This window comes from Haliotis asinina, chromosome 11 (assembly GCF_037392515.1).
Source record: "Haliotis asinina isolate JCU_RB_2024 chromosome 11, JCU_Hal_asi_v2, whole genome shotgun sequence".
Taxonomy (NCBI): domain Eukaryota; kingdom Metazoa; phylum Mollusca; class Gastropoda; order Lepetellida; family Haliotidae; genus Haliotis; species Haliotis asinina.
Genome location: NC_090290.1, coordinates 5,577,659 through 5,595,872, shown reverse-complemented (window position 1 = coordinate 5,595,872; position 18,214 = coordinate 5,577,659). Strand labels below are relative to the sequence as shown.

The window sequence follows — 18,214 nt, the reverse complement described above, 5'->3', positions numbered from 1 at the left end:
CAAGGCTACACTCGATTGTGATTAAATGCTATCTTGAAAACCAAACCCTTACCAATATGAGATACGAGTAGTTTGATTGCATAAGAACAACAGTGCTCTTGCTGGACACGAAACGTGATGTCCCCAACACCCAGATCCTGATGTGCATGTGTGACAGGTATGGATGTGGATGTTCAAGTGGATGTTGCTGTTCAAGTGGGTGTTGATGTGGATGTTGATGCGCATGTTGAAATTTATGTTGAAGTGTATATGGATGTTCAGGTGGATGTGTTGAAGTGGATGTTCATGTAGATGTTGAAGTTGAAGTGAAGCTGATCTGAATCTGAGTATTAATGTGGATTTTGAAGTGGATGTTCAAGTGCATGCAGATGTTAAAGGGGATGTGGATGTTGAAGCTGATGTGGATGTGAAATGTTGGAGTACATCATGAAGTGGATGTGGACGTTGAAGTGCATGTTGATGTGGATGTGGATGTGGATGTGGATGTGGACGTTGAAGTGGAAGTGGAGGTGGAAGTGGAAGTGGATGTAGATGTTGAAGTGGATGTGGATGTGGATGTGGATGTGGATGTAGATATTGATGTAGATGTGGATGTGGATGTGGATGTTGAAGTGGGTGTGGATGTGGCTGTTGAAATGCATGTGTATGTGATGTTGATGTGGATATGGATGTGGATGTTGAAGTGGATGTTGAAGTGGATGTGGATGTGGATGTTGAAGTGGATGTTGATATGGATGTGGATGTGGATGTTGAAGTGGATGTTGAAGTGGATGTTGATATGGATGTGGATGTGGATGTTGAAGTGGATGTTGAAGTGGATGTGGATGTGGATGTTGATATGGATGTGGATGTTGAAGTGGATGTTGATATGGATGTGGATGTGGATGTGGATGTTGAAGTGCATGTGTATGTGGATGTTGATGTGAATGTTGATATGGATGTGGATGTGGCTGTGGAAGTGGATGTGGATGTGGATATGAATGTGGATGTTGAAGTGCATGTGTATGTGGATGTTGATGTGAATGTTGATATGGATGTGGATGTGGATGTTGAAGTGGATGTTGATGTGGATGTGGATGTGGATGTGGATGTTGAAGTGGATGTTGATATGGATGTGGATGTGGATGTTGAAGTGGATGTTGATGTGGATGTGGATGTGGATGTGGATGTTGAAGTGGATGTTGATATGGATGTGGATGTGGATGTGGATGTTGAAGTGGATGTTGATATGGATGTGGATGTGGATGTTGATATGGATGTGGATGTGGATGTTGAAGTGGATGTTGAAGTGGATGTGGATGTGGATGTGGATGTGGATGTTGATATGGATGTGGATGTTGAAGTGGATGTTGATATGGATGTGGATGTGGATGTGGATGTTGAAGTGGATGTTGATATGGATGTGGATGTGGATGTGGATGTTGAAGTGGATGTTGATATGGATGTGGATGTGGATGTTGAAGTGGATGTTGATGTGGATGTGGACGTGGATGTGGATGTTGGAGCGGATGTGGATGTGAGTGTCAGCATTCAAAATTCATGTCAGTCCTCAGGCCCAAAGCCACATGAAAAGAACTTGGTCCACAACTTTCGTTTTCTGTGGGTCCTTATGGCTGACAGCTGTTTTATTCCCAGTAACTGACACATCCCTGTCTGAACATTCAGATTCAGACTTTTCAGAAGACATAGATCTTGACATGGATGTTGATTTAGTTGTAAATAAAGACAAATTATTTATCAGAGTTAAATCATTACCTCAGTTTGTTCGTTGTCACATATTTCATTGTGTGTGACCTGGGAATTACTTATACAAATAAGTAATAACAAATATATAAGGCCTACACATTCTGATCAGGACTCACAAATTTTTATGGTTCTGGGTCATTAGGACTTGCAGCTTCTCATGGTTAAGGGCAAACACTGTTTGGGTATTGATGTGAACAGGAGCAACAACGCTCTTTCCACCTTCATAAGAATGTCAAAAAGCAGAGTCGATTGTACCATTGTTGTGACTATATCATGAGCAGATATTTATTTCAGCAGTATTAGAGTTGCATGATGTTGTTTGTAACCAGGTATGGATGTGACAATGGGTGTGGGTCACTTCTTCCTCACTGTATGAAGATAATATCAAGATAATGCAGATAAATAAACGTACTGGCAAAACAATCATTCAAATATGGCATTAAAGACCACAAAATATCAGTTATACCTCACAGGTAACGTGGAAACAAACAATATTATCTTATCATAAAGATCAATATCTTTTGAACACTATGTAAACTTCTGGCCATTAACTTAATTAAAATTTGTTTTTCAGCAGAAACGTTAAATGAATCAATGCAGTGTCTTCAAAGTGCAAAAGCATGTGTTTCATGGAAAACTAAGATTATTCCAATGAGAGTCGTTTATTACATTTAACGGATGGTCATACAGGGATGGGAGACGAACGAACGCAACTATCGTTCAACATCCAGGAAAGTTTCCCTTTTGGGTATTCATGGTATGATGGACCTCATCATCATTTGTGGCAACCGTCATGGACCTCGGTATCAACGGGAGATCCTTGAGGTCTGTTTTCCAACGTTTTAATAACCATCTTGGGTGACAATGTCAGACCTCTCAGAGTACGTGCAGATCTCATTCCCCTTGAGAATCTGAAGACCCACATGACAAGACCATCAATGCACATTTCTGGCAATCCCATGCTGAGATCTTATGCTGGAATATTGCTAAAACTGGTCTTAAACCAAACTCACTCTCACATTACCGTAACTGGTTTATGTTTGTATCGAACACAAATTAATGCATTTCATCATCTACAACAAAATTTGTTAACCTGTTGTTTATTATCTAACTCCAGAATTCCATCTGCCCATGAATAATAATATCTAAATCAACATGAGCAACGAAAACGGGACATGATCACTTGTCAACAGAGTCCGACTTTTTACAGCGAGCATGGTTTGCTTCAGACCAATTCTAACTTGGGATGTCACGATACATAAGTTTTGTGCATCAATACTTATCATGATACCCATGTCATGACTCGATATGTATCCTGATACCTAGTTTCCCCAGCTATATAAACCAAAAGTGTGCTTCTCACTATATGTTAGGTCATCTCTTGTTTTCCCAGAACAACCGCATTTGAGGCTTTTGTTTTGAAGGGACAGGTTTTACTTTTCAGTAGAAAGGCCTCTTCCCAGGTTTTACTTCTCCTAAATTCATATGAACATCACTATTCAAATGATACATCAGTGTTTGAAATCAATTGAAAAATATCGTTCAAGATTTAACTCACAATACAAATGTGTTCCCCAAGTGGGATTGGCACCGCACATCTCAGATCCATAGGCAGACACTCTGCCGCATGGCCACCAGGCCAACAAAGGTGGTGAGGTTAAATTATCTACTTATTAGGTTAGGTTAGGTTAGGTAGTGGAGCATGCCTCTGGCGTCGTGGCCCTTGCATGTACCCTCTCGTTTCTCCTCTTGATTATATTGATGAATTGAGCCCATTCATTATTTCTGTTTTCAAGGGCTTCTTTAAGATTGTTGTTGGCTGTTGACCTGATTTCATCATATTCGGGGCATCTGAATAAGATGTGCTCAAGATCTTCCTCTTCTTGATTACAAAATGTGCAAATGGGGTCAGTTGCCAGATGATATTTGGCTAGATAGCTCTGACAGGGAAAGTGGTTCAGTCGGATTCTAGAGATGGTAACTTGATCCGTTCTTTTGATATTTTTGTAGAAAATTCTGTTGGGTTTTTCCTGCAGTTCAAAATACTTTCGACCTTTGCTGTTATTGAGCCAGATATTTGACCATTTATCACTAGAGGTTTCCTTCACTCTACATTTCAAACTAGGTAGAGATGACATAGGTTTTAGCAGAGGGCCACACTCAGATGCTTGCTTGGCAAGTTCGTCAGCCTTTTCGTTCCCAATAATCCCTACATGGCTTGGGATCCATTGTAGGCAGATGACAGTTTTCAGGGTTTGTAGCAGACTGTTGATGGCTTTGGTTTGATGGTAGTACTCAGTAGGTTTGTATGACAACAGAGTGCGCAGGGATGATAAAGAGTCAGTCAGGATGGTGTAAGGACCGGAGTTGGAAAGATCTTTAATTTCCAGCAAGGCTCTTTCTATTGCTGTAAGTTCTGCACTGAGGATTGAGCAGGGGGTGAGTGGAATGATGACACTACTCTCATCGTCTTGGAGATATATGCCTGCCCCAGCTTTTCCATTGTTTGGATCCAGGGAGCCGTCAGTGTAGATCTTTCTGTATTCTGAATATTTAGTCTGGATTAACTCCAAGGCTAACATCTTCAACTTGACTGGGTTTTCTGACTTATTGGCTTGTTCTGGAATTGATGTTACTATGGTTGGAGGTTTCCATTGCCATGGTGGTATATCATTCATGATTGCTGTTGGAGAGAAGTTGGGGTCTGACCTAGAAGGGAGATAGATGTTTCTTTCCTTGAGTAGCCTGCTGGATCTTGCATAGAAGGAGTTCTTTGCTTTGTTTTTCTTGAGATGCCCTGGAGAATCTTTTGGAAGGAAGTGATTTTTAATCCTTCTGTTCAGGATAACTGATTCCGAATGGATCTGAAGTGGAGGGATGTTTGCTTCTATCTCAAGTGACCCAACTGGCGTGGTTTTCAGAGCACCAACTATGAGACGGAGAGCACAATTTTGTAAGGTTGAAAGTCTATCTACTTATTGTTACGGTCATTAAATTGATTTTATGCGCACGCTTCAGTTATTCCTATGTAGCTTAATTAAATGATCATCTACACTATAATTAACCATCATTGACCGTATATATGTTACAGAAAACACTTCTCGTTTTTTTAGACAATGTAAAACCATTGGGGTCGAGATTTCCCTCCCCTTTTGGTTTAAAATTGTCTACAAAAACCTCGGAGGCATGTTTTTTCCTATACTTACCGCCTAACTTTACTTACATTTTGAACATTAATATTTCATATTTTATGGCGGCCCATGAAAAGATCAACATTTTATATTCCCAGACATTGACAAGTTCTAATATCCCATATGATGCGTGAAAAATAATCATTTTTAATTCTCATAACATCGACAGACATGATACAATTGTAAAATGTAAACGATACATAAACATATTTCAAACAACACTTTCAAAACTAAATAGCACTAGTTTGAATGTACCGATAATTGCATCATGTTAGAAAAAGCATCCATGCATTGATGTATCAATGTTTTGTGGCATCCCTAATTCTAACCACTTCACTACATGTTACTGAATGTTAAGTACACATCCTTGATAGGATAATCAGGTATAACATATTCTCCATGTTGAGATTTGATATGCTTCTTGCAGCCATGATGAGACTTGAATGTTTTGTCACAATAACTACACTTGTATGGAGATTCTCCTGTGTGAGTTCTGACATGAGACTTTAGATGTCCCAGCAAGAAGAACCTCTTACCACAAGACATGCACTCAAAAGGTCTGTCCTCGGTGTGAAATATCATATGACGCTTCAACATACATTTCTTGGCAAATTTCTTCCCACAAACCTCACACGGAATCGTCTTTTCTCTCCCACCTTTGTGTGTGTACATGTGCTCTTTCAGATTAAAGTCACGGAGAAAACGTTTCCCACAAACATTACAAGAGAAAGATTTCTCTCCATGGATAACTTCATGCTGACTTAATTCTCCTACACGTGAGAAACATTTCCCACAGACTGAGCAACTGTAAGGTTTGACTCCAGTGTGATTGGACATGTGAGATTTAAGTCCTTTCTTTGAAGCGTATTTTTTGTGACAAATTGCACAGGTGTATGGCCGTTCTCCTGTGTGGGTTCTACTGTGTTCCTTTAATCTGAAAGTGCTGGCAAACAATTTGTTGCAATCAGGGCATTTGATTGTTTTTTCGACAGGAGTTTCTGAATGGCTTTTAATGTGTTTCTTGAGAACCGATATCCGCGAATAACTCTTTCCACATATTTGGCACTGGTAAATCTTTTCAGCGGTATGAACATCCATATGTGTTCGTAAGGCGCTTGCAGAATGGAAACTTTTCACACAATGATCGCACTGAAACTGAAGCTTTTCGTCTGGATTGTGAACATGACGATGCATCTGCAACACTGACTGAGTGTGGAACGCCTTCCCACACACTTCACATGCAAACTTCTTCTCAGTATGAGACACCATGTGGACCTTGAGGTATGAAGCAACAGCAAAACCTTTTCCACATTTCTCACACTTGAATGGTCTCTCAACAGAATGGGTTTTTATGTGCCGTCTCAGTGCTCTTGCCCAGGCAAACGTCTTATCGCAAAAATGACATTTAAGAGGTCGTTCTCCAGAATGTTTTCTCATATGCTCCTTCATGGCATGATTGCTGATTGACTTTTCACAAATTTTACAATAAGAAGATTTATGTGAAGGACCTAACCCAACATGTGATTGCTGATGTTCGATCAGGTGACTCCGACGACCATATGTCTTGTCACAGATGTTACATTTGAAAGGTCGTAGGCCGAGGTGGACTGTGTTCTTATGTACATTCCGGGTACTCTTCTGGGCAAAGCAGATTCCACAAATATTACAAGCATATGGTTTTTGTTTTGTGTGGACACGACTGTGTAAATTCAATGCCATTGAGGTTTTGAAACTCTTATCACAATCAGGGCACTGAAACGGTCTATTCTCTGTGTGGGCAATCATGTGCTTCTTCAAATGGACAGGAAACCGAAACATTTTTCCACAAACACTGCACATAATCTGTTCCTTCTTGTTTTGGTTCTCCTTCCTGATATCTGATCCAGACTTGTCACTGTTTATTTGGGCACTTTTGTCATCATTATTACTGTCAGTTCTTTCAATAATTTCATTCATCACTTCCAGACTTGTCAGTTTTTTGTCATCATCTTTTTTCATCAGTCTTTCGTCATCTTGCAACCCAACATCTTCAATAAGAGGCTCAATAGATCTGTCACATCTTTCACACTTGTGAACTTTTAAATCATGAGGACCAACGCCTTTGCTACATGTATCGCAAACATGAGATTTTTCCTCCTGCCTCTCGATTTCAGGGGTACACTGACTTGGATGAGATTCTGTCATCAACTTGGAGTCTGAATCATCCAGCTTTGAAAGTTCTGCTGTAGGTATGTGGTTTTGGACTGTAGGGATCACCAATGTGTCCAAATCATGTGACACGTGCATATTTGGCAAAGATTTGGGTTGATATTTGGCTGTATTGATCACTAATGTGTCCAAATCACTTGGCACGTTTGACACAGTTTTGTGATTTTCGGTTGCAGTGGTAAATACTGTATCAGAATTACTTGGTACAAGGATGTCTGACACTGTTTTATGTTGACTCTCCTGCAGAGTTGTATCTCTGCAGTGTGATTGTATTTCTTCACCACTATACGGACAGCTCACATTCTGAACAAACTCCTGAATGATATTGTGCTTGGACAGAGACTTTCCAGAATCAGAAAGTTCAACCATGTTCAAGGCTTCATGGTATGTTCCTTCGTCAGATGAGTCACCTGCAGAGACCGTAACAGTGTCTTTGATATCCTGCCCTACTTCAACCTCACCAGCATCACCATCAACTGGTTGTAAAGGAGCTTCCGTCATCAGAAATACAAACCTGTCAGGATCATCCTTGTCTTGCTGGCTTTCAGGATGAGTATCTTCACTTTGAGGATAGTCAGTAAAGTCATCTCTGTCACACTCAACACAGTCCCCCTCATTGCCTTCTTCAGGATCAATGTCAGTATTCTCAACCTCCTGCTTTAACAGATCATCTGAAGAACCTTTTTGCGTATAGCCATTGTCTGAATTAGCAGACTTCACAAGAGTCTCATGCTGTATGGATATCTGCCTCTTCTTTTCATGGACAAGCAAATGCTTTTTCAAATACTGAGCCCGGTAGAACGTCTTCCCGCACTGCTCACACTCAAAAGGCTGTTCCCCTCTGTGGTACCTCATGTGTACTTTGAGGTCACATGCCAGGCGGAACATCTTGTCACACATCTCACACCTGAATGGACGGACATCTGTGTGAACCATTTGGTGATGTCCCAGAGCAGACTTCTTTGCGAAGCATTTCCCACAAATTTCGCACATATGTGTCTTCTCTGCATTGTGTACAGCCATATGCTCCTTCAGCGCGCCAGCGTAGAAGAAGGTCTTTTCACAAACAGTACAGCAATGATTCTTGTTACCTGTATGATTAGCTATGTGGCTCTTCAGGGTTTTCTTGGCCGAGAGACACTTCCCACATAGATGACATCGGTAAGGCCTTTCTATGAGGTGGGTGTTCATGTGTTCTTTGAGCTGGTATGACTCCTTAAAGGTCTTGCCACAAATCTCACACCGGAAAGGACGGTCACCAAAGGGCAAATGAAGCAGCATATGGCTTTCAAATTCAGTTTCACCTGTAAAAGTCTCAAAACAGAATTCACAGGTACGGCTTTCATTCTTCATGCTAACTGTAGCACTGTCTGTTCTTGTTTGTCTCTGGTTCCCCTTCTGAGCTGTGACTGACTTCTCAGTTCTGTCTTGGATTGGATGAGTCTGGTCTCCTCGTTTACCAATTCTCATGGTTCAGTATTTTGTAGTATTGTAACATGTACAGGACATGTGAGTGAGTGAGTGAGTTGGGTTTTACACCCCTTTCAGAAATATTGTGGCAACATCACAACAGGGGACGCCAGAAATGGTCTTCACACATTCATTCCATGTGGGAATCAAACAAGGGCCTTTCAGATTGACGAGAGAACACTTGAGCCACTAGGCTATCCTACTGCCCTGAACAATCTCTGAAAGTCTTCTACCTGCAACAAAAGAAGTCCAATTTCAGTTTTCATTAACAATTGTCTGCCTAGCTGTATAGTATTTCTGTGGTTCAGGGAAACCTAGTCAAGTTTTAATGATTTCATACTGATCTCTGCATTGTCTGGTCCAGACTCAAGATTCACTGACTGCGTGGAATATTGCTGAGTGTCGGGTTAAGCAACAAACATTTAAACATGTATTGAAATTGCAATATGCAAAAAGTTTGTTTTAATTAACATTCTTGACACATGTCCTCATATGCAAAATGTGTAGATCAATACACATGATCAATACACATCACTAGATTGTCTGGTCCAGACTTGATTATGAATATACCACTGCCTAAAATCTGAAGTAGTAATAAACAGAATACTAAACTCACTTCCGTGAAATACCATTTTCATTAAACTCGTTAAAGATTTAGTATCAAACTCACTTTGGCACGTCTGATACCAAATCATTAACTCATTTAATAAAAATGGTATTACACGGAAGGTCGTTTAGTATCCTCTATGTATTACACGGAAGGTCGTTTAGTATCCTCTATGTATTACACGGAAGGTCGTTTAGTATCCTCTATGTATTACACGGAAGGTCGTTTAGTATCCTCTATGTATTACACGGAAGGTCGTTTAGTATCCTCTATGTATTACACGGAAGGTCGTTTAGTATCCTCTATGTATTACACGGAAGGTCGTTTAGTATCCTCTATGTATTACACGGAAGGTCGTTTAGTATCCTCTATGTATTACACGGAAGGTCCTTTAGTATCCTCTATGTATTACACGGAAGGTCGTGTAGTATCCTCTATGTATTACACGGAAGGTCGTTTAGTATCCTCTATGTATCACATGGAAGGTCGTTTAGTATCCTCTATGTATTACACGGAAGGTCGTTTAGTATCCTCTATGTATTACACGGAAGGTCGTTTAGTATCCTCTATGTATTACACGGAAGGTCGTTTAGTATCCTCTATGTATTACACGGAAGGTCGTTTAGTATCCTCTATGTATTACACGGAAGGTCGTTTAGTATCCTCTATGTATTACACGGAAGGTCGTTTAGTATCCTCTATGTATCACACGGAAGGTCGTTTAGTATCCTCTATGTATTACACGGAAGGTCGTTTAGTATCCTCTATGTATCACACGGAAGGTCGTTTAGTATCCTCTATGTATTACACGGAAGGTCGTTTAGTATCCTCTATGTATTACACGGAAGGTCGTTTAGTATCCTCTATGTATCACACGGAAGGTCGTTTAGTATCCTCTATGTATCACACGGAAGGTCGTTTAGTATCCTCTATGTATTACACGGAAGGTCGTTTAGTATCCTCTATGTATCACACGGAAGGTCGTTTAGTATCCTCTATGTATTAAACGGAAGGTCGTTTAGTATCCTCTATGTATCACACGGAAGGTCCTTTAGTATCCTCTATGTATCACACGGAAGGTCGTTTAGTATCCTCTATGTATCACACGGAAGGTCGTTTAGTATCCTCTATGTATTACACGGAAGGTCGTTTAGTATCCTCTATGTATCACACGGAAGGTCGTTTAGTATCCTCTATGTATTACACGGAAGGTCGTTTAGTATCCTCTATGTATCACACGGAAGGTCGTTTAGTATCCTCTATGTATTACACGGAAGGTCGTTTAGTATCCTCTATGTATCACACGGAAGGTCGTTTAGTATCCTCTATGTATTACACGGAAGGTCTTTTAGTATCCTCTATGTATTACACGGAAGGTCGTTTAGTATCCTCTATGTATTACACGGAAGGTCGTTTAGTATCCTCTATGTATTACACGGAAGGTCTTTTAGTATCCTCTATGTATTACACGGAAGGTCGTTTAGTATCCTCTATGTATTACACGGAAGGTCTTTTAGTATCCTCTATGTATTACACGGAAGGTCGTTTAGTATCCTCTATGTATTACACGGAAGGTCGTGTAGTATCCTCTATGTATTACACGGAAGGTCGTTTAGTATCCTCTATGTATTACACGGAAGGTCGTTTAGTATCCTCTATGTATCACACGGAAGGTCGTTTAGTATCCTCTATGTATTACACGGAAGGTCTTTTAGTATCCTCTATGTATTACACGGAAGGTCGTTTAGTATCCTCTATGTATTACACGGAAGGTCGTTTAGTATCCTCTATGTATTACACGGAAGGTCTTTTAGTATCCTCTATGTATTACACGGAAGGTCGTTTAGTATCCTCTATGTATTACACGGAAGGTCTTTTAGTATCCTCTATGTATTACACGGAAGGTCGTTTAGTATCCTCTATGTATTACACGGAAGGTCGTTTAGTATCCTCTATGTATTACACGGAAGGTCCTTTAGTATCCTCTATGTATTACACGGAAGGTCGTTTAGTATCCTCTATGTATTACACGGAAGGTTGTTTAGTATCCTCTATGTATTACACGGAAGGTCCTTTAGTATCCTCTATGTATTACACGGAAGGTTGTTTAGTATCCTCTATGTATTACACGGAAGGTCCTTTAGTATCCTCTATGTATTACACGGAAGGTCCTTTAGTATCCTCTATGTATTACACGGAAGGTCGTTTAGTATCCTCTATGTATTACACGGAAGGTCGTTTAGTATCCTCTATGTATTACACGGAAGGTCGTTTAGTATCCTCTATGTATTACACGGAAGGTCGTTTGGTATCCTCTATGTATTACACGGAAGGTCGTTTGGTATCCTCTATGTATTACAAGGAAGGTCTTTTAGTATCCTCTATGTATTACACGGAAGGTCGTTTAGTATCCTCTATGTATTACACGGAAGGTCGTTTGGTATCCTCTATGTATTACACGGAAGGTCGTTTGGTATCCTCTATGTATTACACGGAAGGTTGTTTAGTATCCTCTATGTAGCACACCACATACAAAGGCTGGCGAACATTATCAATACTTGGAAATATCTGTGATAATAAAAGTCATTCATGATTATCGATATGAAAATTGTGTTCTCCATGATATCATACATTACGTTTTGTGACGGAAGAAATTTCCTCACACATTATGCAATTTTAAGACTTTATTCTAAATTCTAAGATGCGTTTGTGAAAGATCAAAGGCCCTGACAGTACTTTGTGGGCTGATAATGTGCACTTTTTGCATTACATCACTATGTGTTGGCCTCACCACGCCATTCCAGTTTGCCCCCTCTTAATCAAACACTTTTGCATTACAACACACTTCAACCGACGTCAGGATGTATGTCTGTTGTCATTGCCTAATACAGCCTGCTGCAACAATCTACTCTGTTGCATCCTGTTTCCTCCTTTACAGTTGTGTCACTCAGCTAACATAAATGGTGGAAACATACGGTCACGTTTTCTCATAGATAAAATGTCACAAGTTTACAGCAACACAGTAACGTTCACAATGTTTACATTCCCACAATACAATCATGGAATGTCGCTTGAAAAGTCAGCTTCATCAAGATGTACTGATCTAAACTTACTTTGCTAGTAGAAATGTGACGTTCATGCTGCCCCATATGGTTTACGTTAATCACAGATGTAATTAAAATAATTTAGAACAGATATCTAAGCTGAAAGCACACTGTCACCAAACTGTTTATCATTTGCTTTTCTGGTAATGTTTGTCAATTAGCACTGTGCAAGGATTCTTAATTAAGGTCACCGATACTGTCATTTGCTTTCAGTCTACCATTTTTCACTCACTCACACATTTCACTCAGTTACAATAAGATTTGGTATAAAATCCAAACTAATGGGTGAGTTTAGTTTATACTACTTTTAGCAATATTACAGCAATATCACTGGCTGGGACACACATTGTACCCAGGTGGGGAATTGAACCTGTGTCTTCGGTGTGATGAGTGAACACTTTAACCACTAGGCTACCCCACCACCCCAAAATCCCAAATAAGGTGACAGACATAGAGTGAGCATGATTTTACGCTGCTTTTGAACACGGACCAGTACTAGTTGGTTTTGAAAGCAGCCCAGTACTATCTTTAGTTGCTTTTGAAAGCAGCCCAGTACTATCATTAGTTGCTTTTGAAAGCAGCCCAGTACTATCATTAGTTGCTTTTGAAAGCAGCACAGTACAATCATTAGTTGCTTTTGAAAGCAGCACAGTACTATTGTTAGTTGCTTTTGAAAGCAGCCCAGTACTAAGTCGATTTAGTCATTAGCAAGTCGATCCTGATGCTTGAGGTGGTAAGGACACTACAATGACCGTCACCCATACACTATTGTTGTCTTGAAACAAATCATATCTGTAAATCATACATTCATGAAAACTAGGGCTAGAGCCTAAGCTAGTACATGCTTATCTATTTCCATAATGTTTTAACATTTTAGCTGACCAATGTCTCCAAGACAAATAGTACACAATATGTAAACTGCAAAATGGTTAGAAGTAAGTCTTGGGGGCATATAAAAAAACATTTTTTATGATTCAGAATGTTTACAGATATTTTGTAATATGAGTATAGTTTATACAACATCCCGGCAATATCATGGCAGGTGACACCAGAAAAGGGCATCATTGTATCTATGTGGGCAAAAAGCATGCAAACTGTCATGCAAATTAACTTGTGTGTGATTTGTTGACAAACACACCATATAATTATCTGCAGAAGACAAATGGAGTAGCCATTTTTCATACATTTTGAGAAACTGTGTGATTGTAATTAAACCTGGGATTTTTTTATCATTGGCTGTATACTGGCTTCTGGGCAGCTCCAGACAAAAAACTGTTAAAATCTAACAAAGTAATCCCAAAGTGGTATGGACATGCTTTTGGCAAAAGATCCACCACGTTACTGTGACACCAGAAATGGGTTTCAAATACTGTTCCCATGTGCAAATCTAGCCTGGGTGTTTGGCATGAAGAGCAAATGCTTCAGTTGCTCAGCTGGCCCACAATATATCAAGACTAGAAGGCTTCAGCGCTGCAGAAGGGGTCCTACAAATAAGTACCACAAGCATGTTTCTGAAAACAGAAGAAACTATAGCCAAATATCAGAAAACAGTACATGTACCTTGTACCCTGAAGTACACATTCATATGTACAAGTTCATATTCCTCCACCCAAAACTGACGCCAGTTCATGTTATAGCTCCTGCTCCCGATTACGAGTAATGCATGGTTCAAAGTGGGTGAGCGCAAGGCGATGTGCCAAAAAGTGAAAGGTACCAGGATCGATTGATTCCCACTTCTGACCGGGTGTGAAAATGGTAGTGTAGGAAAGATGTAGAAAATCTAGTCTGTCCAGAGGACCAACTGGTCATTTTTTTTTACCAGTCCTACCAAAATCTAGCCTGCCCTCCAAATATAAATATAACATCATTTCAAGACTTAAAACTGGTTTGTTTCAATTTTAGCTATCATTTAATATGCACACACAGAGCTTGGACTGTTCAATCTCTCCTAGTGGAGTCATCTGGTTACAACATTACAGAACTGGTCATCAGACAAGTCATCAATATCTCCATCAAGATCTGAAAACTGACCTGACATGAAGACGGACTAGATTTGTTTAACCCGTCCCCCATTGGATTCACCCATCTTGGACGTTGTGAAAAGCTATCTTAAATACTCTGAATATACTTCATTTCACATACCTTGTGTGACCTCATCCTTCAACCCATACTGGCCTGACAGCCTCGGTCATATATGTGTGTCTCAGGATGATATGATAGGAATTGAACAGGTTAAATTCGGTTTTAATTAGTGGTAGGAATATTGTATTTTGTAAGGTGAGCAGAGTTGCTTCCCCTTCATTACATCAGTAACATTGGCAAGCATGGTTGCATGGCTTACACAGCGAAATTTAAATATAGTTTTGTCAGCAGATTTTGTACAACGCCCTGACAATCTGATAATGTCATGAACTTCATGACGTCACAATACAATGACATCACTGCACTTCAAGTCTAATGGTAGTGAAGTGTTCAGAGATGTACATTATCCATTGAAAACTAATGAATAGTCACTTTCTATCATAATTAGAATCTCACCTTCGTGTCTACTGATATCAATTATATCAACAAGAGCAACATATGTCATATTTGGGATTTCACTTTCTTAGTAATATCATACCATATGACATATGTTGCATTTGACCACTTTCTAAATGGCATCGTGTAATTATATCAACAAGAGTTGATAAAGTTACAGATATCCAAGGCTTGCCGACTTTGCTTAAGTGAGATTCTCTATGTATGATTTAGTCTGAGGGTTTACATTTGTATCATGGCTAAACCACTCAAAAAACTGACACAATTAACTTTCCTAGTCAAATAACACACACAGTATTGCTAAATCTGAAATGTACAAAGGAAAAGCTACACAGATCTAATGAATAAAGTATATATTTGCAAGTGACACAAATACTGTTTAAAGAGGGGAGGTAACTCCATTCAAAAACGCTGTCGATGGTTCGAGGCGACAAATATTCCGCATTAGACGAGACCTGCTTACTGTCAGTTCCACATATAAATCTCATGGCAATCATTAGATCGGTGTATATTAGATCATGTCACGTTTAACTATGGTGCAGAACGCGTGTCGCTGTTCTACACGAACATTATCACCTGTCCCATCATACAGTCATCTGGCATGATTTGCGCAGCGTGCTGCTATTGGGGACGCGCTGATCAAAATGTCATGGCTAAAATGAATACCCTGGTTCGCTTCCGCAATGCATGTTTTGGCAATTTAATTCGGTAATATAATCGTAATGATATGATTCTGCACAAACAGCAAGTAAACTTACTTTGAACACCGACGCGAAACTCAAAGCCGGAAATAATGCTTCGCGGCTGTACTTTATTCGATACATTGTTGTCATGCTTCTTTGGTGTAGACTAATGGGCCTGGGCTTGGGACCTTCCATACTGAGTCAAAAAAAATTCACATTCTTTCTTCAGGGCGCTTTGAAAGAACAAGAAAAGGTATGATGGTAAAATTGTTATTATTTCATTGCTGAGATCTGTGTGATGTACTCGATACACTGACAGAGCCATTAGGCTACACCGCCGTTCCAAAACATGGGTATACGGAATGTCAAGTCACAAGAGTAAAAATTCGAAATTTCTCAGTTCAATATTGTGTATGGTCGCCCCGAGCATTCACCACTGCCAAACACCGTTTCTTCATCGACTGCCTGATGCCTGTGAACACGTGGGTGGGGATTCTGTGCCATTGCTCTTACAAGGCAGCGCCAAGTTCCTGCAAATTTTTAGGTTGGTTCATCAGACCACGAAGCCTTCTCCCAAGTGCATCCCAAACGTGCTCTATTGGATTAAGGTCAGGGAACCTCGATGGCCAGTCCATGACGTTGATTCCAGCGTTTTGAAGGAAATTTCGTGTCAACATCGCGGTATGCGGCCGAGCGTTATCATATGCTGTAACTAGACCTGGGTCATGAGCCGCCATGAAAAGAGCGAGTTCAGGGGTGAGCATCTGGTCGCGGTAAGCAGCAGGTGTGAGGTTGCCACGGATGACCAGAAGTCGGGGACGGTTGTTCCCACAGAAAGCACCCCACACAATGCAACTTCCGCCCCTGAACCTGTCGACTTCCTGTACACAACATGGGGCATACCGTTCACGACTCTATGCCTGCCGTCCAGGAATATGAGGGAAAACCTAGATTCATCGCTAAAAACGACTCGATTCCAGTCTCTCTGGGTCCATCGGAGGTAACGTTGGACCCACAGCAGACAATGACGTTGATGAAACGGCGTCAATATTGGCCCACGATATGGACGTCGAGAATGGAGACTAGCAGCCCGCAACCGATTTCGAATGGTCTGTGAGGACAGTCGACTTCTAAACATCTCAGCCCTGGTTCATGTATCCGGCAGAAATCTTTCACGTAGGTGACGTAGGACGATTTGACGGTCTTCTGCTCGTCACACGTGGACGACCCGACCTTGGGCGATCAGAAGAGGTGCCCGTTTGTTACGTACACAGTACGGCGGCTGCATCCCATTGCTCTTGCGAAGTCAGTAACTGATCTTCCCGCTTGCAACATGCCAACGGCATGTTCACGTTGCACATTTGACAGTGGTGGCATTTTAAAGTACCGATAGAACTGTGGTTTAAAAGTGTGTGTTTTTTCAATTCTCGAGGCCAGTGTAAACACGTGCAAATGAAGAACACTTCGATGCGAAGATCACGTGATCGACCGCACGTGCAAAACCTGATTTGGCACTAATGGCATTTGCACGACGAATGGATGGGTTTGAGTGGGTTTTGCTAACGTTTTTCTAGAGTCGAAGGATTGGGATACCATTTTGGATACATAGATGTATCGTCAGAGAAAAAATATCCATTATTTTTAAAAATTACATTTTGTGAAGTTTCTTTTTTGACTCAGTGTATTATGTAGCAAGGATCAAGTACTGTTTGTTGCTTAACGTCACACTCACGGGCGCGTAGCAAGTCATTTTCCGTGTGACAGGCTGCAAACCTTTATATTTAAACTGTGTTGAGGGCTTGCCCAAACTTTTTAGCAGAAATATTGTCAATAGGATTATCGATATGAAAATTGTATTACCCATATTATCCTACATTAACTTTTGTGATATAGAAAAGTTTTCACTTTCTCATACAATATGCAATTTTGGACTTCATTGTAACGTTTCTTCAGGACACTGTTTTGTAAATAATCCAAGCAAAAAATCGAAGCTGACTACTTACATGAAAAAATGCACCCTCGATGTTATAATGAAACCACGTGACCAGGACTGTAGTGATATTGATTGACAATGTTATAAGAATACAGTTACTGGAAGATAAGCATATCCAGTATGAATTCCATTATTTATTGAGATGTAAAGTATTGGCGAATGAACGCTGCGTTTTCAATGGTGCTTATTTTTCTAAATGTCCTAACATGTCAAAGTGTAAGCAACTTTATTTTTCAAGTTTATACTCCCAAGAGATACATGTTAGCTTTGTCGCTGTGTCCAAAGGCAATACTTTTACATGATTTGTAATATTGTTTTTATCTCACAGTTGATCTGGGGAAAGTTTTTAGGTTTGGCCCCTTTTCTACTCATAGTGTAAATATTCTTCTTGGATAGCATGCAGATAATGCACAATTTACAATGTCGTAAACATACTCAGCAAAATTTGCTGATTTTCTTTCGAAACTTTACCTTTCAATATGAGCCAAGATTTGAAAAGAAAGCTTTGGCCATTCAGTCAGATCCATCACACTTTTTAAATGAACGTTATGAAGTTCTGCCTTCTGGTGGACGTTACAAAATCATGTGTTACAAAACAAGTAATATTTAGAAATTCAAAGTCATATTCCCATAATTATAGCGTAAAACTTTTTAAAATCCAAAACTGTTATATT

At 40.1% G+C, this 18,214-nt stretch overlaps 2 protein-coding genes across 2 annotated transcripts; both read right to left on the bottom strand.

The window, feature by feature from the left end:
• Nucleotides 1–2,392: 2,392 nt before the first annotated feature.
• Nucleotides 2,393–4,424, bottom strand: LOC137256066 (uncharacterized). The gene has a single exon (XM_067793751.1). It carries the CDS (start codon nt 4,422–4,424, stop codon nt 3,435–3,437), a length of 990 nt encoding a protein of 329 aa, XP_067649852.1. The 3' UTR covers nt 2,393–3,434.
• A 637-nt stretch (nt 4,425–5,061) lies between these two features.
• Nucleotides 5,062–15,681, bottom strand: LOC137256065 (zinc finger protein 184-like). Its single transcript, XM_067793750.1, has 2 exons — nt 15,623–15,681; nt 5,062–8,848 (listed from the first exon to the last, which is right to left on the bottom strand). Exon 2 carries the CDS (start codon nt 8,613–8,615, stop codon nt 5,274–5,276), a length of 3,342 nt encoding a protein of 1,113 aa, XP_067649851.1. The 5' UTR covers nt 8,616–8,848; nt 15,623–15,681; the 3' UTR covers nt 5,062–5,273.
• Between the last annotated feature and the right edge of the window lie 2,533 nt (nt 15,682–18,214).